This window comes from Amborella trichopoda, chromosome 4 (assembly GCF_054954075.1).
Source record: "Amborella trichopoda isolate Santa Cruz 75 chromosome 4, AtrichopodaSantaCruz75HAP2 v2.0, whole genome shotgun sequence".
In the NCBI taxonomy this organism is placed as follows: Eukaryota; Viridiplantae; Streptophyta; class Magnoliopsida; order Amborellales; family Amborellaceae; genus Amborella; species Amborella trichopoda.
The window spans coordinates 17,719,163-17,743,482 of record NC_142339.1 but is presented as its reverse complement, the minus strand read 5'-3'; the positions used below and the strand labels follow the sequence as shown (position 1 = coordinate 17,743,482).

The window sequence follows — 24,320 nt, the reverse complement described above, 5'->3', positions numbered from 1 at the left end:
GTTGCTATCAATGCATCGATAACCAGAAAAGGACATGATTGTAGAGAGTAGAAGCCCCCTCCATAGATCTTTCAGACCATGTACAAAAAATATTTGTAGCAGTACTTTTGGATTTCAGAACACCGTATTTTGGTGGGAGAGGTAGCATCATAAAGCTTATTTGAGGATCACCAAGTTAGAATCTCAACATCCAGTTTACAGATATTCATAACTCAAGACAGATGGACATCATTCAGAAGCTTGATTCTTTATGCAATATATGCTACTGAGTACACGTGAAATCCATCTGCAAAAGCTCACAACAAGATTCATGCAGATGCACAAAGCCACGAACAAAATACATAAACTAATATATTTCAATTTGCTCTTTGGATTGATGTATATGTTCCATTCACGCCTAAAAGTGCAAGAGAGAAACAGTAGAGTAAGAGATTATACATTAAAGAGCAACAACAGATTATACATTAAAGAGCAACAACAAATACCTTTGTACCTTTGATATGGGTGAAGTAACTCGGACACCAAAAATTTCTCGCACTTTTGCAGTACTCAACAAACTGTTCCATGACTTTGTATAACCCCATCTTTCCATCTACAATTGGACTTGCCATCTACAAAGCTCATATATACAATTTCGCTGCCATGGTTCAAAATCGATGGCTCTCAAGAAAACCTTGAATAAATAACATATGCTTTACAGGTTAAAAATCCAAGTGCATCCATTCAACTCTTTGTGCTGCTTCTTAGAACATTATTCCACACTTTGGCCTTCTTAGGAGATTGATATTTTTCGACTCTTATACTGGCGTACTTACAAGAGAGTTGTTAGAGAATTGTTCAGAGATAATGTGCCCAATGGTTCCTTATGACATATGCATTCAGGCTGGGGATTCACATAAAATGCCTCTTCTGATCGGAACCTCTCTTTACCTTTTGTTCCAGAAATTGGACCTCTCCTTTTCCTTGGAGAACCCTGACTGTAAATTACAATAAACAACATAAAAAGAAAATAAACCAAAAGAGTTACAGTATGAGCATCACAACCACCCCAAATAGTAAACCAACTGTATACCGTTTCTTGTGAATATCAATTATCAACTCTGAGAGTCGTTTCCCTTCTTTGAGGGATCCTATCTCAATCTTATTGAAAAGGCGGACTAGAGCTTTCCTGGAATACGAAAACCAAAAAACAAATAAATAAATAAATAAATTAAAAGAAAACAAAGCATAGAGATTCATATGCTATTCACATGCTAGTGCAAGCCACAACTACTATGTATTTCTATTTGAGCAAGCATACCTGTCAGGAGATATCGTTTTCCTGTGGCCCAAAAAACGGCGGTGACCTTCGACTGCCCGAGCCATGTTGCCTGAATATGAGGGAACAAACACATCACTCTCAACTGAGACAATGTAGTCTAAGGCAGCCATTTGAGATGCATAAGCTGTAAATGGTTTCAGCTCCTCCTCAGATGCCAATTTTTCCTGACAAAACACTTGTTAGAAGAGAACCCTTCACTTTCTTGACTAAGAGCAGTTTCCTATCTAATGAATAAAACCAGAAAACAGACACTTATGGCAAAAGAGAAACAGGAATGAGTAATGAAGTTGGTGTTAAAAATCCAAAACCAGCATCTGAGTTTATAAAACTTTAGTGCTATCCATCATATCAGACCAACGGCAAAGCAATAAACATGTTTTCTATTCCCATGCTCCTTATGGCTAGTCTGTCTAGCATGGATCCAAGCAGCTCATTACTCCTTTGAAGTACTAGATAACCAAAGAACTAGGGGATCAAGCTGGATGAACCAGAATTCTTCATATCCATCTGAAAATGGTAAATTCAATTCACGAAAGTGAAGTGGGTGGGAGGGATGTAAACCAGGTGTCTTGAAGGGAATTTCAGTGTTAGTTTGCATTCAAGAAGTTGTTATTCTTCCCCAACAAAGATGCAGGAACAGTAAATGCATACAAAAGACTCAAATGCTTACAAACACAATTAACTTACACCAAAATGTGAAATTTAATCAAGCATTGAAACTTAAAAATAAGTAATCTGACAAAATAACAATGCACATAATCTACCTGAGCAGTGAAGAGTGATCTCTTCTAGGGGCAGTAGTTCAACAGTTCCTATAAATTTAACCTAAATCCTAAAGGAAGAAGTATATACCAAAATATGCATCTCATGTGGAACAAATTTCTATATTCCTTGAATGAATAACGAATTTCAATCAGTGGCCACTGGCCCCATGTCACATACCTCGACACATGTAGACAAATGGGGACACTGGTTTCATATAAAGTACTAGAAAAGTTCAATGAAGGAAGTAGGGAACTCCTATTCAGGTCCTACTCATATTCAGGTCCTTTTGGGTCACCCCAGCTCATACTATCAAGCTTCATTCCACGTGCTTGGTATGAGGAAATGAGAAACAATTTCGTATATTATTATGTTATATATTATATATTATAAAAATACATTAATAATACTCTATGGTATACATCATAAACTACAATATTTTATTTATAAAAAAATAAATGTAGGAATGAGTCAGTTTTTTAGGCTGATGTACTAGACAATAGTGACACTTATGACACCGACACCCGTGTCCGTGTCCATGTGACACTGATTTCCATAATGCAGGCCAACTAAAGATGGAAGCTCCTAATTTACCGGTCCCCCACTCATATCCCATTAAACAAATATAATTTAACCTCATCATATTTTCTCAATCTAACACAAGATGATATAACAGAGTCTTACATTTTCATGAACAGAAGCATGTATCTATGCCTAAAACTCTCCCTAGGACATGCTTGCAGCTAATAAGTCCAATTCTGCTGGCTGGGAATTCTCCAAACTGTAGCCAAATGTTTTTAGGAAGCTTCAATTGGAGCAAGAGAAGGGATAAGCAAGTTCTCCATTTCAATCTGAATATTAGGCTCCTCTGTAGCATGCAATTTGAATATCATTGCCATAAACAAGAGGGAACACAATAACATATAAGCCTGCATTCCTTTCCACAAACCAGCTAGAACATGAGTTAGAGCAACATTCACAAACAAATCAGGTATAACCTCGAGTAAAAATTTCATCATAGGAAAAAGTTGGTTTTGCTCGATAGTGTACATAGAGGGCCTTCTTGAGACAACACAAACAATTTCTGGAATCAACCTGGAATGGCATGCCAATTAGATATCTTTTTCTTCTCAGCACATAAAGCATTTCTATATCCAGTTGCCACATCTTCCAACGTCCCCACTTCATCAACGGCGACACAATGATCTGAACCAGATCATCTTCACAACCAGGCTCAAAGTTACTTCAAAATCCACAGCCTTCTTCAAACCAAACAGGCCTTGCACCTAACTACAAGGCCTCTCTGCCTTACTCTTAAGTTGGTATAACCATTTGAAATACACGAATGGTACCTCATATGGCACTTTGACTATGGAAATAAATCTCAACTTTCTTTCTTGTTAGGAGGTTCTTTCTCCTCAGCAGATAACCACTACAAAGTACCCTTTGCATCTCCAAAATGAGATGGTTCACACTCATCAATGGGATCTGCAAGTAAAACAAGAATTACATCCACCAATGTAGAGACCACGCAGCAGTGGGAACCAGCATATTAAGTGGACCTTATAAGAAATTGATTGGACTCTCTAAACACCTAATAATTAACTTCATCACTCGGGTTATTTATCTAATGCATATTCTCTCTAGAACGATCTGCATCCCACCTAGATCTAGTCCCTTCAACCAATTTGGAAAATGATTCACCAAGCAATGTCATGTAAAGAGTGTTGCAATAGGGGTTCTGAAATTAAAAGAGGGGTTCTGAAATTAAAAGCATCTCCATTCTCTTTCACTATAACTCATGCCTGATAAAAATACAACTGACATGCTTCTCATCTACTTTATTTTACTTCAAGCATATCAACATAATATTTAGGGCAGAAAATTTTGAAACAAGAAATGGATATTTTGATTTATAAATTGGTTCTTTTTAACACCTGAGCTAGCAAGGGGGTATAGTTGCTGGAACCTTGTAGGAAAGGTCATGGATCCACTTCAGAACCTCGATCCCATGATTCCAGCTAGGGATTTTGGATGGAACGTGGATTCCTATATTGTGATCTTCATTCCCAGCAGGTTTGAACAGCGGTTCACAAGTGTATGATACAGCGCATATGATGTTTTCTCTATTCGGTACCGATTTATATGCATTGATTAAGGTTTGTGGACAATTGCACCCGTGAACCCAAGCATCGTTCACAATCCCTCAAAACTTACTATTGTGATTCCTTCCTCGTGGAATCACGCTTCCCTATGACAAGGATCACGCTCCCTTGATATAGGATCATACGGACAACGATCCTAACCACAAGGAGCTTCCAGCAGTCCACGGTTCTACGGACCCGATGCCGGGAATGCACCAGCAGCTGACAACTATGAGTAGGGGTTATGCGCGAATCCCATCCTTGTATACAAATATATATACAATGCAGCCATGACTATAGTCAGATTTGGTTACGCAAAGTAGACATTTACATACTATGTTTTGTATTCCCTGCTCTTACACATACATAAACAAAAGAAAAATAATTTCTCATGACTTGTGTGTATTTAACTCCGTCCCACTCTCGAATGCTATCAAATTTCGATGCAGGAATAATGCCGGAGAGTTGCTTTCACTTGGATGGGTCACAACTCAGATTCTGGCCATAAATCCATGGGCAAATATTTGGAATGGTATCAACTCCAAATAGCATTTGGAAAAATTATACCATTTATAGGGATCACACAACCCAAGTGGCGATTTTGCTCCAAAATATCGATCCAGCACTCTGGGAAAGGGATCTTCAAGGATCTCTTTGAATCTTGACCAACACTGCTGAGGAGCGAGATCCCAAAAAGATGGGAAGCAATACTGTACTATTTAATTTTGATCGAAATTAAACAATGCTGTCTTAAAATAGCTCTATTTCTCAATATTCCACTATTTACTTCTAGTTCTTACTGAATATTTGTAAAATTAAGTATTACAGTCTTAATTTCTTTCTTTGATCCCAAAAGCTGGTTATGTGATCCCATAAAGGTAGGGATCAACATCCCAAAAAGGTCATAACAGAATCCCTAGAAAATGCATTAACAAATAGTGCTCCTTACCATAGAGATCTTCTAAGCATTTCACAATGGCCTACTTCTGATCCCTAAATCGCTTTTGATTCTGCTCTTGATTCAAACAATTGTGGGAAAGATGCCTTAAATTGCAATTGCTTACACCATTTTCTATGGAGTGTAAGCATAATTTAGTTGCCAACAAAAAGTTATAATGCCCTTAGATATCTACTTTCCCCATCATCAATTCTCAAGCATTTTTCATTTTCTTGTAGAATACTTCAATAATTGATTGAATAACCTAAATCATTTTTTTTTTATGTTGATTGAATAGCCTAAATCTCAAAACATTGGAATCGAGAACAATCACTAACAAGAACTAACATATATCTTGGAACTAGAAATCTAAGTTCAGAGAAGTTTTTCAAAGCAAAGGATCAGGCTTGGACTTGCAAGTGTCCCAACTCCCAAGCCCAAGTCTTCCTGTCTAACTTGGCCGAGCCAAAATAAGAGACTCAGCCAAGTGTATTAAAAATCAACCAAAAAAAATGTAAAAAATAAGGTGAGGCTAGTTCAAGCCCCTTGTTTTCTTACTCGAGACTTGCCAAGGTTCCAAGCCAAACGGGATAGGGCGAACCCTGAGTCAGCACAGTGATTTCTGAAAGACTAGAGCACAATCCAAAAAATCCAATGGTCTCTAACACATGAAAAGTTAGCAAATGGGAAATAATCTCTTCCCATATTAACTGATCTTGTTGACACCATCATTACTAAAATTAACTATGTTAGTAATGCATCTTAATATTTTTGCAGGATAATTGTAACGACCTACCCAGGTTCAAACTTCCTAGCTGGTCACCAATTTGGATTAGACGGTAGGGTCCACTGGGGTTGTGAGCTTTCAAGGCCTTTACACCGAGATTTTCTATGGTTCTTGCCTTCTTAGTCCCAATGGGAGTTGAGAACACATGACTCTCCATATCGGTGCCATGTGGAATCTGGAGTTGGTGCCCTTAAAGTCACTAAACCCCGAATCGTGAGGATCGGTTAAGGAGCATTCTACCGATAAAGGTTTTGGGGTTCCTTTGTTTCAGGCTCGATTAGAATGCCTCAAGATTGGTTTGAGCTAGGGCACGATATTACAGTTTTATATATTTCAGTGTAGGGTTAAATGTAGATCAAGATATGCATATATGTGATTTTTTGTATTGAGCCTTGTGTCAGAAGGATCAGCTTTGAGAGGAAATGAGGCGAATCCCTGACAATGATCCTACTCACAGCATGCGTATATGAAAGTCACAAAATGGGAAACCGCTTTCACTTAGGTAGATCCACCGATGAGAGACATGCACATGCACTGGAGAGTATCCCGCATATCCTGAGAGTGTATATCATTGGGAGTTCACCTACAATCTACCATACATCCAAGACCCAATCACCTGTTGGGTTAGCTTTGATGAGCCAAGTACGAGCCCCTGCCAGAGACATTGGGTAATGGATCTTGTCGGGCTAATTTCAAGAAAGAGACCTAGGGTTCCGAATCTAGCCGAGTGGAGCGGCCAATCATACGAGAATAATTCCTCAAGTATCCCAATTTACCAAAAGGGAATTTTTCTATCCCCAAGAACTACTGAAAAATGTCAAGAAACACTGGAAATGAATTTGAGCATTTTTACATATTTTTTGAAATATTTTTAGGGCAAAATTCTCTGAAAAATAATTGTTTTGAAAAATTCAACCTAAGGACAATCCCCATGAGGCCCAAATGGCCAATCGTCCCCATGGTGGTGTCCACATGGCCAATGACATCAGCCATGTGGTTGACGTGTGGGTGACATTGCCACAAGGTGGGACACCCCGCCCCCCCCCCCCCCCTTTTGAGGGTGTTGGTGGGAGTTTGTTGATTGTTAAAAGTCACATGTGGGGATTTCATGTGTGTTTGAGCCCTTGATTTTTATAGCTTGATATTTTCCTTGAAATAAGGAGCATGAGTCAATCAAAGCCTAGATTTAAAAGATTCTTCGATGGTGTTGATCTCTAATTGATCACATGTGTGAAGGTATAACATGAAGTGCGCCATATGACACCAAATGTGTCTTAGGGCACCCCACATGTGTGAAATGGATGTGGTGTAGAGAGAGAAAGCACTTTTGTTTTAAACACCAATTTGTTTATAGAGAGAAGGATTGTGAAGAGAATTGAGGGGCACCCTTCACTTAGTTTTAACCCCGCACATTTATTTAAAATGATGGGCAATTATGAGATTGGAATTTCATGGATTTATGGAATTAAGAAAAATGAGAAATTTGGAACTATTCATACACATGTGGGAATAAAGGTGGTCAATCTCAAGTACATAATTATGATAGCTAGTGATGTGGTTGAATGGCTAGGATCAAGCCTCTCCCCAAGCCATTGATGCCCATGACATGTGGCCCTAATTAAATATATCTCAAAAGGCAACTCAAAGCCTAACTCTTTGTATATACCCCTTTAATACCTAAATCTTAGATCACTTTTGTGAGAGTGAACTTACCTAACATATGGCCTAAGTATCCTTGGACAGAGAGTTTGAGAAAGCGAGATAGGAAGAGAAGGAGAGAGGCACGCCCTCTTTTATCACCTTGCATACAACCCTCTATGGGGCACATGTTAATGGCATATCTTTGAGCATTGATGGAGATTCTTTGGTGCCATTCTTGGACCTTATTCCTTGTTGTCCCTCCCCATTTATGGCAGTTAACTTCTACTTTGAGCCTACTTTTCATGGTTCAATGGTTGCGCATTACATGCCTTTCAATTCCTACATATGCTAGCATGATTGTAGTTTGATTTTAGGCCATTTCCTTGAGATTTTGGTTGAGGTTTTCTTAGCTGAATTATCTGCATCTTTTCACCCACAACAGCCAAAATTTAAGTCTCCTTCTCATCTTAAAAGGTTGATTTTACAAGGGGTTATTATGCCAAAATTTCCCTTACACCGTATTGAAGTTTTATTGATCATTAATTCGGCTTCCCATAACTTTGAGACTACGTGCACAATTTGGTGGTGTGTATGTAACTTGAGATTCACTCAATTTGTGTATTTGATGGTTATATAACTAGTATAATTAAAGTCCTTGTGTTGTGGACAGATTTTCATGTAATTTGATTATGTCATGTTATATTTTGGCCAATCTCTATGTTGAGTTTTAAGCGGAACAAGTAGTGGACCAATTCAAAGTGATATAGGTAGTAACTTGGGGTGTAATATTGGTCACGTGTTTGTAAGTTAAAGTGAATCGTATCTTGTTGTAATTTCAGACTTAAAAGTTGTATTTTGGGTGTTTCCTGGAAAAAATTTAAAAGTTGTATCCCTTGGGCGAATAATCTAGACACCCTGACAGGGAGCCTGGACCTAGGTGCTCATTAGCTCAGGTTCAGGTCCGGTGTGACCAACCAAGCAGTCCTCATGACCCTTTTCTTCTGTTAAATTTTTTTTATGTACATAACGCATATAATAATGTACAATACATTATTATCATGTTAATAGCCCATAACCCCAACACCAGGTCCACTGGACGATCATGGGTCTTGCTATATTGAAACCTTGTTGTCCCAGGGTCTTGCTATATTCACACCTTTTTGTCCCAGATCCGAGTACACTAATCCCTTCCCCGGTCCGGGTACCATAATCCCATCCTTGGTCGGGTCTGGGTAAGTTGTTTCTGAACCCAACCAGGTCCAGGCCAGAGGTGGACCTTGGGCCAATTGTGTTGGGTCGAAACGACCCATTTACACCCCTACTTATCAACCTTACTAGTCACTAGTCTATGCCACAAACTAACGCTGCCCTTCCCACTTTCTTGATAAGGAATAACTCAAGGATAGGAAATAAAATGCCCTCATCATCGGAAGACAACATATGCGGTTAAGATTTTGACATTTTCATACAATCGTTGGATAGCAAATTTACATTCCAATGTACTAAGATTGCAACATGGATATATGATAACAAACTATTCAAGGAATATGAAACACAACTTTTTTTATTTATTTTTTGAGGAAATCATGAGACACATTCATTGAAACATCACCTCCACAATCCAATAATTCCTAAACTTTAGACCTTTAAGATCATCATGAACCCCATTTTAGACAGGATGGATCATATTATTCATTGCAATGGCATCATTACATCACAGTTATGACAATCCAATAACTTTACTTCATACCTGATTTGATGATGCGAACATATTGAGCCGCTTGAAATCCACGAATGCAAACATCTCAGGTTAGGACAATTTTGATTCTGAGATAAATGAGCTAAACCCTATCCTTAATTCAATGAAGTTTCCAACCAATGATTATGGCATTACATGTTATTTTTTGTGAAAATTGTCTTTTGAAACATTTATGGGTTTTTATAGTTCATTTCTGAGAGTTTCCTAAAGGGAGAGTATGCCTTTGCGAAGCATGCGACGCACACGTGTGTAAGTGGGCTACAGCGATAGCACAAGGTCAGGGTGTGTTCGCGCTATGCCTAAGTTTTTGGCCTACAGAACAATGTGCCCCCAATGGACCTTGATTTTATTTTTTAAATTCAAAAATTGAATTTTTCCACAGCTTGCTGCATGCCACATGTGAAGTAAAGTCTGCTACGAGCGAAATAAAGTACGCTGCAAGCAAAAGTGTAAATTTGTTGCCAGGGAGCTCGTTTGTTTGATCATGACCAAACTAATTGATTGATCATATTGGGCCATTTAGTCGTGGCAGTCCATTAGTTATGGACCGCCACTTGTCATCTTCCCTTTAAAAGGGAAACTGCCATGTGTCACCGATTAGGTGACATGTTGCTTGACTTTTTAATAACAATAATAATATAATAATTACTAATATTAGTAATAATAATAATGATAAGGAAAATTGTTTCATGCGAGCTGGACCGCATGACTAAATATGAGGGCAAAAAAGTGTGGAGCATCCATTTTAAAGATGAATGCAAGTATATGTTCCATCTAAAAACAATGGAAACTAACGGTCCAAATGTTTTCTTACTAGAATTATTATTTCTAATTTTTAAAATTTATTTATTTATTTATATTCATGATCTCCATGTTGGAGATTACATGTCCTTAAAAATTTAGTCCAAAAATCCATCTAAAAAATGGATTTATTAATAGGCCCGCATTTCTACATATGCAGGCCTAGCCGCATAGAAACCGGGTCCTGATGATAATGATAATAATAATATCAATAATAATAGTAATAATAATGGTAATGATATTAATACTAATGATAATGATAATAATATATTACACACTTATTTTGGATGTGCAGATTTTCCACCTAAATCGAGAGGAAAGCCAGTGCTTATAGTTGCCCCGGTTTGCCATTTTCTTTCCTCTATCTCTTTTGTTCTCTCTGAGTGAAATCCTCGCCTTTCTCTCTCCACTTCCATTTTTGACTAGTGAAATCAGAGGATCCAATTCTCTCTCCTCTCTCTATAACGAAATCCATGCCAAGCGAATACCATGGCAAAATCAGAGCATCCACTTCTCTCTCCTCTTTCTGTATCTAATCTCCCTTTCTCATCCTTCCAATGACCTCCCTTTCTCTGCCTGTCTCACACGTCAGATCTTGTCCTCTTGCTTATTGCTCGGAGCCCAAGCCGAGGATGGAAGAATGAAATGGAATTCAATTGGCTCCCAACTCCATTTGAATTCAGTTCTCTCTGCTTCAAACTCCACAAACGATCCCAATCTCTTTCTTTCTATGTTCTTCACTTCTTCTAATCACTTCAACTTTAGTTAAGTACTATGATTAACCCATATCAATTCCTTTCTTCTTCTTTTCAAAACCATATAAACGAATCTCTTGACATTTCTCTCCCTTTCTTTTCTTCATCTCATGCAACTCATCTCCATTGTTTCCACTTCAAATTTACTTAACATCAAGACATCCCCATCTCTTACTCTCTTTCTTTTTTCTCAACTCATACAACCAGTTTTAAATTTTAATTCCTCCTCAACCAAACCCATTACGTTAGTTTAGAATCTTATGAGTTCAATTCCTTTCCTCTAGGATTTGTCCTGGCAGGTTAGAACAGCTTGAGTTAAATTCCTTTCCCTCCAGGAATTTTCACAGTGAGCACATGGAAGAACATTGAAACCATGGCATCGCCCCTCCCCCCTTCCCCATGCCTTTTGGTTTTCTGAGGGGAGACAATGATCCGACAGATTTTCTTTTAGAGAAACAGCCCAAGTAAAATGGCTTCGTTAAAGTTAATTGATTGAAAGGCAAAAAATAGATGTCGCCTCTGGTGGTCTAGTTCCCTCATTAGTATTTGTAAAAAGTCTGGACCATCCTTTTATTACGGATGGCATAGGAAGCCTATTGGTCCCTACCCATGTAAAGACAAAAATCAAAGGATGATAGTTGCGGTATTAGAAGATCTTTAAGAGTGCAACCCAGAGATCATAGGAGAGTTTTTTGCAGATTAGTTGTATCCCAGGAGTATACTTGCCAGAACCTGGTTGCATCTTGGATCATACATCAAGTCAGGGGCTTTTAATAAGTCAAAGAGTGCAAGAGGATCTTGTGCCTCCATCCTTAGGAAATTTTGTATATTTTCCTGCTGTCTTCTTCTACTCTAACATCCAAAACATTAAAGAGTACTCAGAAAATAATTGAAAATTGACTTCGGTCGAAGGGAAACAGAAAACCAACATTACATTCCCCAATCCTATGTATATAATACTTCTCATGGATCCAAGATTCTCCACTCGTAGAATTTCCACTTCGGTTCGCTCTTATTATACAAGCCCAATCATTGCCTTACCTCCAAAATCCTTCTGTTGTCAGACTACAATGCTTATTTCAGAGGATCAATGCCAACTCTCTATATTTGATGGCCATTTTTCATGTTCATAGAGGACAGAATGCTTGACTTGATGCCAGTTCAGTAATCGTTGGCCATTATTACAAAGAGTCATCTAAAGAAGTGTCCATAACGCATTGCCGATATCAATGAAGGATTTCAGAACCTACCAGACTAACTTGCCTAAATCGACCACTTTTTTCACCACATATGCCGCCTATGAATCATTTGTAATCAGCCATCTTTTTTGTTCTTAATAATGTTATTTGTCTTTAGCCAACATAATAGTAACATATAAAATAATACCTCAGCCATGTTTCAAATCAACATTCCCATGAGAGCAGACTGGAACAAGACATGTACAATAAATACAGACTTCAGAAGCAAAAACACAAGTCTTCTGGTAAACACATAATTCCATGCAGCACAATATAAGAAGAGCTCACAAAGCGTCAAGGCTCCAAGAGTAACCACCTATTTCATTCAGTGCAAATTTTCTCATTATATGGTAACCAATAAATAATGAACGAGCATCTTAATATTGAAATGATGAGCAAGGCAAAGTAATCCATATTCTCAAGGCATTTTCTGGACAACAAGGAGTTTCAACTTCAACATATAATGAAATCAAAACATGCATCTTAAGCCTTAAGACCTTAAGACATGAACTGTATACCTTGCTCATTAATATTGGGAAGCGGGACTGCAGATCAGCCATTTGAGATTCCCCACCATATATTTCACCAGAAGCAACGTATATGGGCGTACTCAAGGGATATCCGAGGGCTGTAAGGAACATGGCGACCTCTTTTGGAGTCAGAGGACAGTATCCCTTGACCCTTTGATCCCTAGGGTCGATGTGCTTTACCCTCCACTGGGGAGTATTTTCTCTAGAAAAGGTTGAAAAGAGATGTCACCGTTAATGACGAAATTAACATAACCTGAGTGAAGTAAAGAAGAACTCCAAAGCTAAGCTGAAAGGCCAATGCACCTAATGTTGGCAAGCTCCTCAGCTTCATCTGGGGACAACCCATACGTGCATCCGCTGAATGCAAGCATGTCCTTCTCATAACGCAAATGTAAAGCTATGTAAGGACCATATGACCTCATCCGTTCCACCAATAACTGCAAGTGAAGCAATGCAAGAATCCTATTAACAAATTATAGAGAGGGTAATTATTACAATGGACCAATTTCCATAATTGAAAAATATATCCACACTTTTCCCAATTTCTCGATGCGAGGAGAGAAACGGAGGGCATTGTAGAAAGCACGACAACGGAGCTTCTGAATGTCAAGAGGCAAATTATTATTCGCTAGCCGCGAATCTGATTTCGCAGCTCGAATAACCTGCGAAAGGATTAACTTATATGAGAGAAAACTCTAGTTGCCTTCCAAAATAAGCTTCTAAGTCATATATCACACATGGACCTGATAGTCTTCCCACAAAGGAAATATCTCATTCCGATAGTATTCTACCCCAGACCAGCTTCTAAAATGTTTGACTGCTTTAGTTGTTGTTGTCAACTCCTTTGGCAGTTTTTTCACCACTGTAACATCACTGGCCAAGGCACTAATGAAATATTCTTCATCAAACACATCTGAAAAATTGCTGCAAGTGCAATGATACAACTTGTCAAACCCATAGTACATTCTCACAGGTGCCAACTAAACACCAAGGACAAGAAATCAAAGTAGACAAAGATAAGAAAAAGAAAATAAAAAGATTGAGAACAAGTCAGAATGCCACCTAGAATCTTGCCAAAATGAACGTTTATCAAGTTCTGGGATCACAACAGTAGCATTTAAGATCCTAGCCACGGCAACCATGTCACATATCTGCAATTTAAAGTTTACAACTTAGCTATGATAAAGGTTGACAGCTCTTTATTATTGCTAAATAACAGATACAAACAAAAACAGATGTAATTCAGACTCGAATATTGTCACCATGCAATAACAAGTTGAACAATTGGCAAACATGTCACACCAAATTTCATCAACAAGTTGCATATGTAGCCTAAAAGGTAAACTAATTCCACAGGAATCTTTGAGTGCTTTATCTGTCAAAGTACCAATTTGTAGCCAACCCCAAATGTTAAATGGTTGGTCATAGGCAGTTCTATAGAAATTACAGGATGTGGCAGTACTAGATAATGTCATCAACCAAATAATAAAAGAATCTAGATCGAAGCCCGAGGCACACTTTAGAAATCTACAATGAGTCCACATAAGATGGGAAGGATTCTCCGTTAATATAGAAAAAGTGTAGCACAATGGTCTGAGTTCTCCATGTTTCATAGAAGGGATGAGCAGAAGAATATCTTATTCAAATTACAATTTCATATAGAAAGAAAACTAGAAGAGAGTGGCCATGAAATTGGGAAAAGCAATGCTGCATATGAGACCACATCCCATAATGTGGCATATTAGTTGATTAGCATTGGATGTTATCACTGCTTATATACCTAAAAGAATCAACAAGACAATGACAAGGCCCTATCCAAATTTAAAATTCTGGAAGGAATCAGTGCAAGATAAAGACAAGACATATCTAGTAAAGTAGCACAGTACAGTGGTTCATTTTTTCAGAGCCCAATGGAATGAGAAACTTAGATGGATATTATTTTCTTACAGATCAAGTTCTCCAAAAAAGGAACGACGACCAGATGAAAAACCAACATTTTTTGGTACAGAGCTCCCACAAGGTGGGAAGCTCATTTTTTGCATGGAGCTCCCGGTATGTGGGAAGCCCTAAACTTCTACTTGTATCAATTTACCTTAATAGATTTAATCGCTTAAAAAAACTAGATGAAAAACCAATGTGATCACATCACATAAGATGTCCATTTCAATTTTCTGCAACCATAGGTTGTCTTATCGGCATGAGATAGAGAAGTACGTTTCACCAAACTAAAACCCACTGTAACATTGCAAGATAGTGATTGAGACTGGAAGAATTTTCTATGTAGCCCTGGGTATTTGCTAAAGAAAGCAAGTAGACAAGGATGTGCTGGTGACGAAATTATTCCAGTAGAGAGCAAATGATAGCAAGCATTTCAGGTTATATGTATCTGGCCTGGGATTGGTTAAGGTGGCTATGTCCTACCACTGATCGACCCAAAAAGAAAAAGAATATATATATATATGTATATATATATATATATATATATGGCTGGTTATACAATACTTCCAGCATCCATTAGTGCCAATTGGTATACTTTTACAACCTTGCACAAAATAAACTAAAAAAGGTTTAAATAACAATGCTGGTTATCTGGGAAGAAAATGGAAGATGGATATAAGAAGTTGAGGTTGAGAGAGAGAGAGAGACGAGGGTCACATACTCCAGCACGCATCTGGTTAAGCCCACCATTTGTATGAACCAGCAGATACCCTCTTGACTCCCCAGGAGCTGAATCAGAACAAGCCATACCATTAGACAAAATGTTCATGCGATAGTTATGCAGAGATAAACAGAGACTTGTGAGTTGTGACATACATGTATAGGGATCACTTGGCTCCACACAAGGTGCAAAGTTACGACCAGAAGGTGGCTTCCATAGCTTGTAAGGTTCAACCAGCCCAGTAGCACCATCCAACTGTCAAGTCTAGGGGAGTGAAAACATGAAATATGCATGACTACTTTGCGTATCAAAAAATATAAAATTAACCCATGCTCCTTATACATTGTTTCATTGACCAGCATTTTACTTATTGTCACATCACAACAGCATATAAGCAAATACAAATGAACCAAAAGACAACAGCTGATCAATAATAATCAGCAAAATACCAATCAAAGAAACCTCAGAACTAATCGGAATATTTATAATGTGGTAATTATGGAAGCTTTTAGACTCAATCGACAAAATCCACACAATGACAGGGTTAAGGGATCATCGCAATAACTTTCCCACAAAAGACTCTGAAAGATGATATATGCATGTGAAAAAGAAACACGATCACCTTAGGTGATGGTTGAGGCTCTTTGGATAGATGGGGAGGAGAGGACTCTCTTGTCCAGTGCAGCTCATTGCTCCGTCTTTGGATCCCAATCTCATGCTGCTGCAGAAAGTGGGCTTATCAATAGTTGATCTTAAATTAAATATTTCAATAACTGAGTGTCCTAAGGAACATGAATTACTAATATTATTCAGAGTTAGACAAACATATTCATCAAAACATCATAAGTGAGTGAAATAAGAAGATAGAAAAATAAAATTGAATACAAAAGCACGTTCCAAGAACCCCAAAAAAATAAAAATTACCATGGGGGAGCATGTGCCTTCAGTTTGGATTAAAAAATGGCATTTCTTATTGAATGCTAACAAAGGCCAATTCTTTGCAATACAGTTCCCAATATTTTTACTTTTTTAATTGGCACTAATTTCTTCTTTTTCTTTTTTCATTTCTTTTGCTAATATCGTGCCATTGCAAATATTACCATTACAAAATCCAGAAAGGTAAAAACTGAAGTAAGATCTAACCTCAAAGTACACCGAAACCCTGTGTGTGAGCGCTAACAACAAACATTGAAATACCTCGATGGTTATAAAGGAACTGTTAATTAAGATCAAGTATGCTATAGACAGAACTTACTACGAAAAGCACAGACACATCAATTGTAGCAGTCATGATCCCAAGAATGGATCACAATAAGCAAGAACATTAAAACTAGAAACAGAGAGAGATAGACAGAGAGAGAGCACCAAAGATTTTCTGCTCGGAAATAGTTTGAATATGAATTCAGTACTAGATCTTCTTAAGAAAATATCCAGAAACTCTTTGTCTCCAAACCCTGAATTTCTTCCTTCACAAACTTTAAAGAACACAAAAAATGAACAATGAACACAAAGGAAACACTACCAATCACTTCCTACACATCCATTCTGGGAAGGGCCTAAATAGAAATAAATACATAACATAAAAAAATGAAAATAAAAGATCATGAAAAAGAACTGCACTTTCTCAAAGAGAAAAGAAGGAAGAATCAAATCATGTACCTTGGGCAGCTTGTAAGAGCCCAAAATGGAGGATTTCGAAGCCGGAAAAATGCGAGAGGAGAGAAGAGTCCCAAGAGCAAAGGTTGTGAGGCCGCACACCAGTAACAGATGTAGCAGAGGCACTCTGCCCAACATCCTCAGTCTTGGCCTTCGCCTCTGCATCTCTCTCTCTAGAGCAAGCAATCACCAGTGATATCTAAAACCAATTCTTCAACTTGGGTTCCACTCTGCAGTAACGTGGGAAGACAGTGAGCAACTAAAAAAAGTTGCAGAGGGAATTAGTAGAGAGAGAGAGAGAGAGAGAATGTTGTCGTTTGGCTGTTAAACGGTGGGTAATGAGAAGGGAAATGGAGGATGCATCCGTTGCAAGAATACCAGAAATGGCCTGCATTTACTGAGGAGCCTACAACTGTAACCAATCCCCACTTTTTTCAAACTCACGCACCTTTATTTCAATCCCCGACGCCTTCTCCCTCACTATCTCTTTCTCTCTCTACCTCTTTCTCTCTCTATTCTTTGTTGTGTTTGGCTCTTGCTAGTAAGGAAATTCCCCCTCCTGTCTCTTTCACCATATATACACCCTTTCTTGCTCTCTCTACCTCTTTCTCTCTCTATTCTTTTTTGTGCTTGGCTCTTCTTGATTATAAGGAATGGATGGATTTATTGGGGAAAACGGCTTCTTGTTGCCGATTGCCATCTCGAGGGTTTTGTCCCACCCCCTCTTAATCACGAGCCCTTTACCATACGAATCAACGGTTGCCTGGGACTTATGAAATGTTGAGGTGTGAAGAAAGCCCGTGGGGTTCTCAGATATAACGGCGTTGCCCTTCACCCTTTCCTTTTCTTAATAAGACAATTAACATGTCACCATCTTTATTAGCTATGGATATATTGAAAAATGACAAAATTTTTGAGATTTTACTTCGATTTTGTGCATGGTACATACTTCGTAAAGGTTTAGAGTTAATTACGTATGGACTCTATGTAAGTGAAAGTACTATATGCGCTCTATGCGAAAGTTACATCCAAAGTCGTTCAATGTAATTTTTTTTTTTTTTTTTTACAAAATTATCTTTCAGTCCGAGGATATCATTCTTGAACTGTTTTTTTTTTTTTCAAACTTTAAGTTGTGGTATAATTTTTTTTTTTTTTCAAAACTTAAGTTGTGGTCTGATATTGAAATTCTCGGACCAAAACCTAAATTTTGAACAAAAAAACTTAAAAGTGGTCCGACATATTTTTATTTTTTTTTTCAAAACTTAAGTTGCGGGCCGAGAATTTTAACCTCGGATCAAAAGTTAAGTTTTGAAAAAAAACAAAAAACAAAAAAAAAACGATATGAGAATGTCATTATCATATTGCAAGTTTAAGTTTAAAAAAAAAAAAATGGTGTTGACCGACTTTGATTGTAATTTTTTAATATAAAAAGAGCAACTCGTATTTTTCTAACTTATTTAAGGTCCGTACATAAATAACTCAAATGTTTATATAAGGTTGCAACTTTAAAATGTTGAATTAAAGATGTACTTCAAACCTCTATTGGAAAAGGTTGTTTTAATGTTTAAAAAAACTATAATTGGTCATCTCAACATTGTCGAGATATATATATGTTTGTTTTTTTTTTAGTCCCAGAAATAGTGCGTCCTGCAACACATTATCTAAACCATCTATTTTCAAAAAATTTATATGTTTATTGATCTACTTGATTTTAAGAATTTTTGGAGTTTAATTTTATAATTGGATATGAAAATAGATTTTGAGATAATCCTAAAAAAATTTACACCAAAATTACATGTTATGATAAAATTTGGAGGTGCGGCTTAATTGGACCGTTGAAGGTTGCAACCTTATAAAAACCACCCACCTCTTTAATTTCTTGATTTTATATCTAACAATCAATAATAATTGTAACCTCCTCGTACCAAAAATAAATAGTCTTATTGTAGAAATTTTCACACAATAACTCACTTTTATTTTTTAAAAAGAATTCATCCTGAATTTTTTTTAACATTATCTCGAAATCTTTTTATCCCTTCAGTTATGAAATTTGCAGCCTCAAAAATAGTTATTGAATGGATCTTTGAACCCTTAAAAATCGACAATTTAGATAAGGTGTTACAAAATACACTATTTTGAAACTTGATACCTATTTCCTTTTGGAAAAAGTTTATATAAGGTTGCAACCTTAAAATGTAGAATTACATATGCACCTTGAAAATTCATTGGAAAATGTTGACTTAATGTTGAAAAACCTTCTAGTTGATCATCTCGACATCGAGATGTATGAATATAAAAAGAAAAAAAAATGATTTTTAGTCTCAGAAATAGTGCATCTAGTGCAATACATAGTTATCAAGACCGTCCATTTTCAAGATTTTCATATATTTATAGATCTACTTGATTTTAACTAGTTTTGGAGTTTAAAAATTTATAATTAGATATAAAAATAGATTTTCAGAAAATCTTATGAATTCTTTACACGAAAATTACATGTCATGATAAAACTTGGAGGTGCACCCTAACTGAATTATTTAAGGTTGCAAACTTATAAAAGCCACACCTTTTTTTTTTTTTTTCCAAATCTATAATTCGGATGATCAATTTGAGGATTCTCTAACAATGAAAACACATTTTCGACCAAGGTGTTTCTGCATAGTATTTTCAAATAAACTTGCCCTCATAAGCATTTTCTTAATTCAAATAATTCTGCTCCTATATGGTTAATGAGCTTTTTGTGTCGAGCTATTATTAACTCTTTTGCTCCTATATAGCGGGCTTGGCCCTCGCCCCGCCCTTGTCCTCATAGGGCCAGCCTTGGCCCATTTAGGGTCATGTGAGGCCAAAAACAAATGAACGAAAAATAAAAGAAAGAAAGAGGAAAAAAAAGGGTTGGGTCAGACCAAACCAGGTCTGCACTGCCCTAGCCCAGCCCTCAAGCCACAAACTATGGCCCATGCCCTACTTTTTTAGGGCCAAACTGCACGGCCCATTGCTAGCCCTAGTCTCTTTCTACATCATGGCATAAACTATCCATATGAAGGAAAATTTTTATATAAGGTTATTTGGGATTATGTAATCTTGTTCTAGATTAATAATATTTTTGAACTTGTTCTCAAAAAAAAAAAAAGATGCAACTTAAAAATTTCATCAGAAAAGGTAGTTTTAATGTTAAAACACCCGTTGATTGATCATCTCGATATCGAGATGAATGACCATGAAAAATAAAAAGATTTTAAGTATAAAAAATAGTACATTTTACAACATATTATCTATACCGTTCATTTTCAAGATTTTCATATGTTTATAGATCTACTTGATTTTAACTATTTTTAAAATTTAAAATTTTATAATTAGATATAAAAATAAAATTTAAAATGATGATAATAACATTTTACATTAAAATTATATACCATAATAAAATTTGAAAAGAACGTTACCTCTACCTTTACGGAGGCGTCGGTATGCCAACTGCAACCCATATAAAAGCCACAACCAAGAACTTATCACAAGAGTGAGATATGGAGTGACCATACAAAAGGAATGCACGTGAGAGAGGTGAAAGATTTTGATCAAAAACGCACGTGGGCAGGTTATGGGGGAATTGTTTGGCTCCCCAAACTCCAAGGTGACAACATTAGGATGAGACCGGTGCCACGTCGTACGAACTTCCCTATTATAATTAACGTACTTCTTACTCCACTCTTTTGAAATATAATAACAGTGATGATCCTGGGAAAATATCCTAGATCTTTTAGAGATTTTGTTATTTATGTAGGTGTGGGATTTGAATTTTTTAAATATTTATATCAAATTTAATGGTGATTATTTGAAGTTCTATACATGGTTTGAAAGACTCTCACAAAGTCATTTTTCATATAAATAAAGCAATAAATTAAGGACTAATCTAATGCCGTAGAGAGATGAGAATACAATAAAAAAATAAAAAATAAAAGCGCATTGTTTACAAAATCAAAGTAGAATCGGTTAAAGACCCCGTGTCATTAGAATGTGAATGTCATTAGGTTATGTGCGCCCTGATCATTATTTGAATTAGTTTGACTAGTGTGAGATAAGAGACCGAGACAAAACATCTAATTAAGCCAAATTTCCATGTTCCTGCAGGAGCATATAATTTATACGAAAAGTCCTTCATGAGTCAATGGGTGCAAGAGCCCGCTGACTCACCAAATGCCCATATTTAAGATAGACGTTGTAAAAAGTTCACAAGGTTTACATGGTGTAGAAAAATTTTCAACAAAATTACATTTTTAATGTCAAAAACTTTTTTTTTTTCGTTTTCATGATCATCATAACCTAGATCGTGAATCCCTAAAATTTTAGATTAAAAATCCATTTCTAAGATGGTTTAAGAGGTGGCCCGCATATATATAGTATGAGTCGGCTGACTCATAGAAACCCCATTCTAATCTATATTCAAAGGTAAAAATAGTATTTTTAGGACCCCAAATTTTGAACCTATCACCAAAAAACAAAAGTCTTTTATATGCGGTTGAAAAAGATAATATCTTAAGCTTAAATAGAGACCATTCAAATTTTGGACAGTCAAATGTAAGAGTTTAAGAACTCGAGTATAATTTTGTTCTTGTGAAAGTTCTCATCTTGGGGTTCTAAACTGAAATCCAAAATTTCAGATCGAAAGATTTCTCCTTCTAAAGGGGATTTACTCGAGGGTGCTGAATTGTATGCTCTGGCAAGCGCACATTATGGTCTCCCATTAATTAAAGGATGAAGTTTCTATAAAGCATAGGCTTTATGAAAATAAAATAAAGCCTCATCTCAATCCTCATTGAGAAAACAGTTTCGGTAACAGAAATCTCCACAATGGCTAAAATTTGAAACTCAAAGAAGTACAGATGTTGCAGATTTGTGAGCACTTATACTTATTTTTAGGGTGAAACGGACTGTCTAGATAATTTGCTACAATATACATTATTTTTAAAGCTTGAAATCCTAATTTATACATTATTTTTAAAGCTTGAAATCATAACATTTCTTCACAACCATAATGTTCAAGCCAAGGGTAAAATGGACTGTCTAAATAATTTGCTACAATATACATTACTTTTAAAGCTTGAAATCCTAAGTTTTCTTCACAACCATTCAAGCCAAGATGATCCATATAAAGGTTTCCAATACTTGAATTACAAATTTCAATAAGTTATGAAATAAAGATTTACTTATTTTGATATGGCTGCAGCCTTATCAAACCTTTTTTTTTTCCGGTGAGTCACTGGGGAGAGGGCCTCTACCTTTGGTAAAAATCGAACCAATGATTTAGAGTTGCAAATCGTCAAACGCTAACCAATTTGCTTAGGCTCTTTTCCTATTTCCCAAATTAAATCATATCTAATGTGACATTTGCGTTTTCTATACTTTTGATGTGTTCAAAGTCCGTGCTGAGGGAGAGATAAACTCATGAAAGTGAGAGAAGACTAAGCCAAAAAAAGGGTATGATGGATGTGGGAAAGCGGTATTCCTTGCTTCCGCCCTTTCCTCTATCCGTGAGACCAGTCATATTTATCACATTTAATAATAAAGTGGGTCCACAAATTAGGAAGAAAACCCCCAAAAATATCATTATGACACCTAGAAAAGGGCAAGCCCATACAAACATAGATGTGACCTTCACAAACCATGTGGTTCCCACTTTTCCTATCACGCCTTTTCTCCCATCCCTCCTCTTTTAAATTCTCCCCATGGGCTGGCCTAGACGTGGCCTTAAGGTTAGTTCCCGGCCGACGAATCTAGATTTGGCCCAACTACGATGAAGCTTGAATTTAAGATGGCAACCGAAACCTTCTTACATGAAAAAGCATGAGAGGGGTTCAAGCCATTATATATATATATATATATAAAAGATGAGATTAGCACACTAATTCATATGAACATATGAGCCCAACGTTTCAGATTGAATCTGGGCCGATCTGACGATCACGGATGTCTGGTAGTATTTGAATTTTAGTTTTTTTTTCTATAAATCCAAATCACTTGAAATTTTAGACGTGTGTTCATCAAAAATAGGTGAATCTTCGAAACATATCAGAAAAATATTTTACATGAAATAAATTGACCAAAATACTCCCGAAAGTTTTGGGGGGTATTTGGTCATTTTTTCACAGATAATTTGTTTTATATTTTTATTAGGTTCATTTTGATAAAAAGAACACACACCTAAAATTTCAAGTGATTAGGATTTGTAAAAAAATAAATAAAATTCAAGTACTACCGGACATCCATGATTTTCAGATCGGTTCAGATTCAATCTGAGCCGTTGGGCTCATATGTTCATATGAGCTAGTAGGCCAATCCCATCTTTTCCCATATATATATATGCGGTTTGTATAAAGCCTAGGCTCTAAACAATCAAATTAGAGCCTACCTTCAAATAGTATCAAGAAATGTGGTTTCAATATTGAAAATATTTGTGATAGCCTTGAAATATATTTTCATCTTTGTTTATAAAGTTTAAAGCTTCAAAAATAGTGTAGATCAATAGATCTATAAAAATTTGGAAATCTTGAAAATTGACGGTTTGCAAAATATACTATTTTCAAAACTTGAAATCTATTTTTTTTTATGTTTATGCATCTTGATGTTGAGATGATCAATTTGATGATATTTGGGCATCAAAACAACTTCTTCTAGTAAAATTTTTTAGTAGGCCCAAATTTGATTGTTTAGAGCCTCGGATCTATAAAATTTTTTTCCCATATATAGGAAAAAGCTGGGCTTATTAGCCCACTAGCTCATATGAAGCCCAATGGCCCAGATTGAATATGGACCGATCTGACAGTCACGATTTCATTTTATGTTTGAATTTTATTTTATTTTCTACAAATATAAATCACTTGAAATTTTACACGTGTGTTCTTCTCATCAAGCCTCACCTAATAAAAATAAAAAAAAAAATATTAGTAAAAACTAAAATGACCAAAATACCCCTGAAAGAATTTGGGGTTATTTTGGTCAATTTATTTCATGTAAAATATTTTTTTGGATATTTATAAAAGACTCAACTATTTTTTATGAACATACTCCTAAAATTTAAAATAATTTAGATTTGTGAAAAAAATATTAAAATTCAAACACTACCGGATATCTGTGATCATCAGATCGGCCCATATTCAATCTAGACCGTTGGGCTTATATGTTCATATGAGCTAGTGGACTAATGCCAGCTTTATATATATATATATATATATATATATATATATATATATATATATATATATATATATATATATATATATATATATATTACTTTCCACTTCGTGGGAAGTACTGCACTACTCGATGCTAGATCAGA

General features: G+C 36.3%; 1 protein-coding gene across 16 annotated transcripts; it reads right to left on the bottom strand.

Annotated features, from left to right (window-relative positions):
* Nucleotides 1–228: 228 nt before the first annotated feature.
* LOC18423331 (O-fucosyltransferase 7) lies at nt 229–17,632 on the bottom strand. 16 transcript variants are annotated; one of them, XR_016054253.1, is made up of 14 exons: nt 17,439–17,630; nt 16,994–17,220; nt 15,957–16,055; nt 15,490–15,589; nt 15,335–15,402; nt 13,738–13,826; nt 13,419–13,599; nt 13,209–13,337; nt 12,979–13,112; nt 12,664–12,877; nt 1,301–1,485; nt 1,073–1,168; nt 494–977; nt 229–286 (listed from the first exon to the last, which is right to left on the bottom strand). XR_016054253.1 is itself a non-coding variant. In XM_088865006.1 (13 exons), exons 2-13 carry the CDS (start codon nt 17,153–17,155, stop codon nt 812–814), a joined length of 1,620 nt encoding a protein of 539 aa, XP_088721132.1. In that variant the 5' UTR covers nt 17,156–17,220; nt 17,439–17,632; the 3' UTR covers nt 339–811. The 16 variants fall into 16 exon arrangements, 11 of the variants coding, with proteins under 11 accessions (XP_088721132.1, XP_088721139.1, XP_020529119.1 ...); XR_016054252.1 differs by lacking the exon at nt 17,439–17,630 and adding an exon at nt 17,369–17,418; XR_016054255.1 differs by lacking the exon at nt 229–286 and adding an exon at nt 339–397 and having other exon boundaries at nt 15,957–16,052; nt 17,439–17,631.
* Between the last annotated feature and the right edge of the window lie 6,688 nt (nt 17,633–24,320).

Excerpts from the sequence above, each read along its gene's own strand:
- LOC18423331 (XM_020673460.2), bottom strand. The coding sequence starts at position 17,155 with ATGCAGAGGCGAAGGCCAAGACTGAGGATGTTGGGCAGAGTGCCTCTG. Across the intron at positions 12,878-12,978 it reads GAGGAGCTTGCCAACATTAG|AGAAAATACTCCCCAGTGGA; the intron begins GTGCATTGGCCT and ends AACCTTTTCTAG. Across the intron at positions 978-1,072 it reads ATTGATATTCACAAGAAACG|TCAGGGTTCTCCAAGGAAAA; the intron begins GTATACAGTTGG and ends TGTAATTTACAG.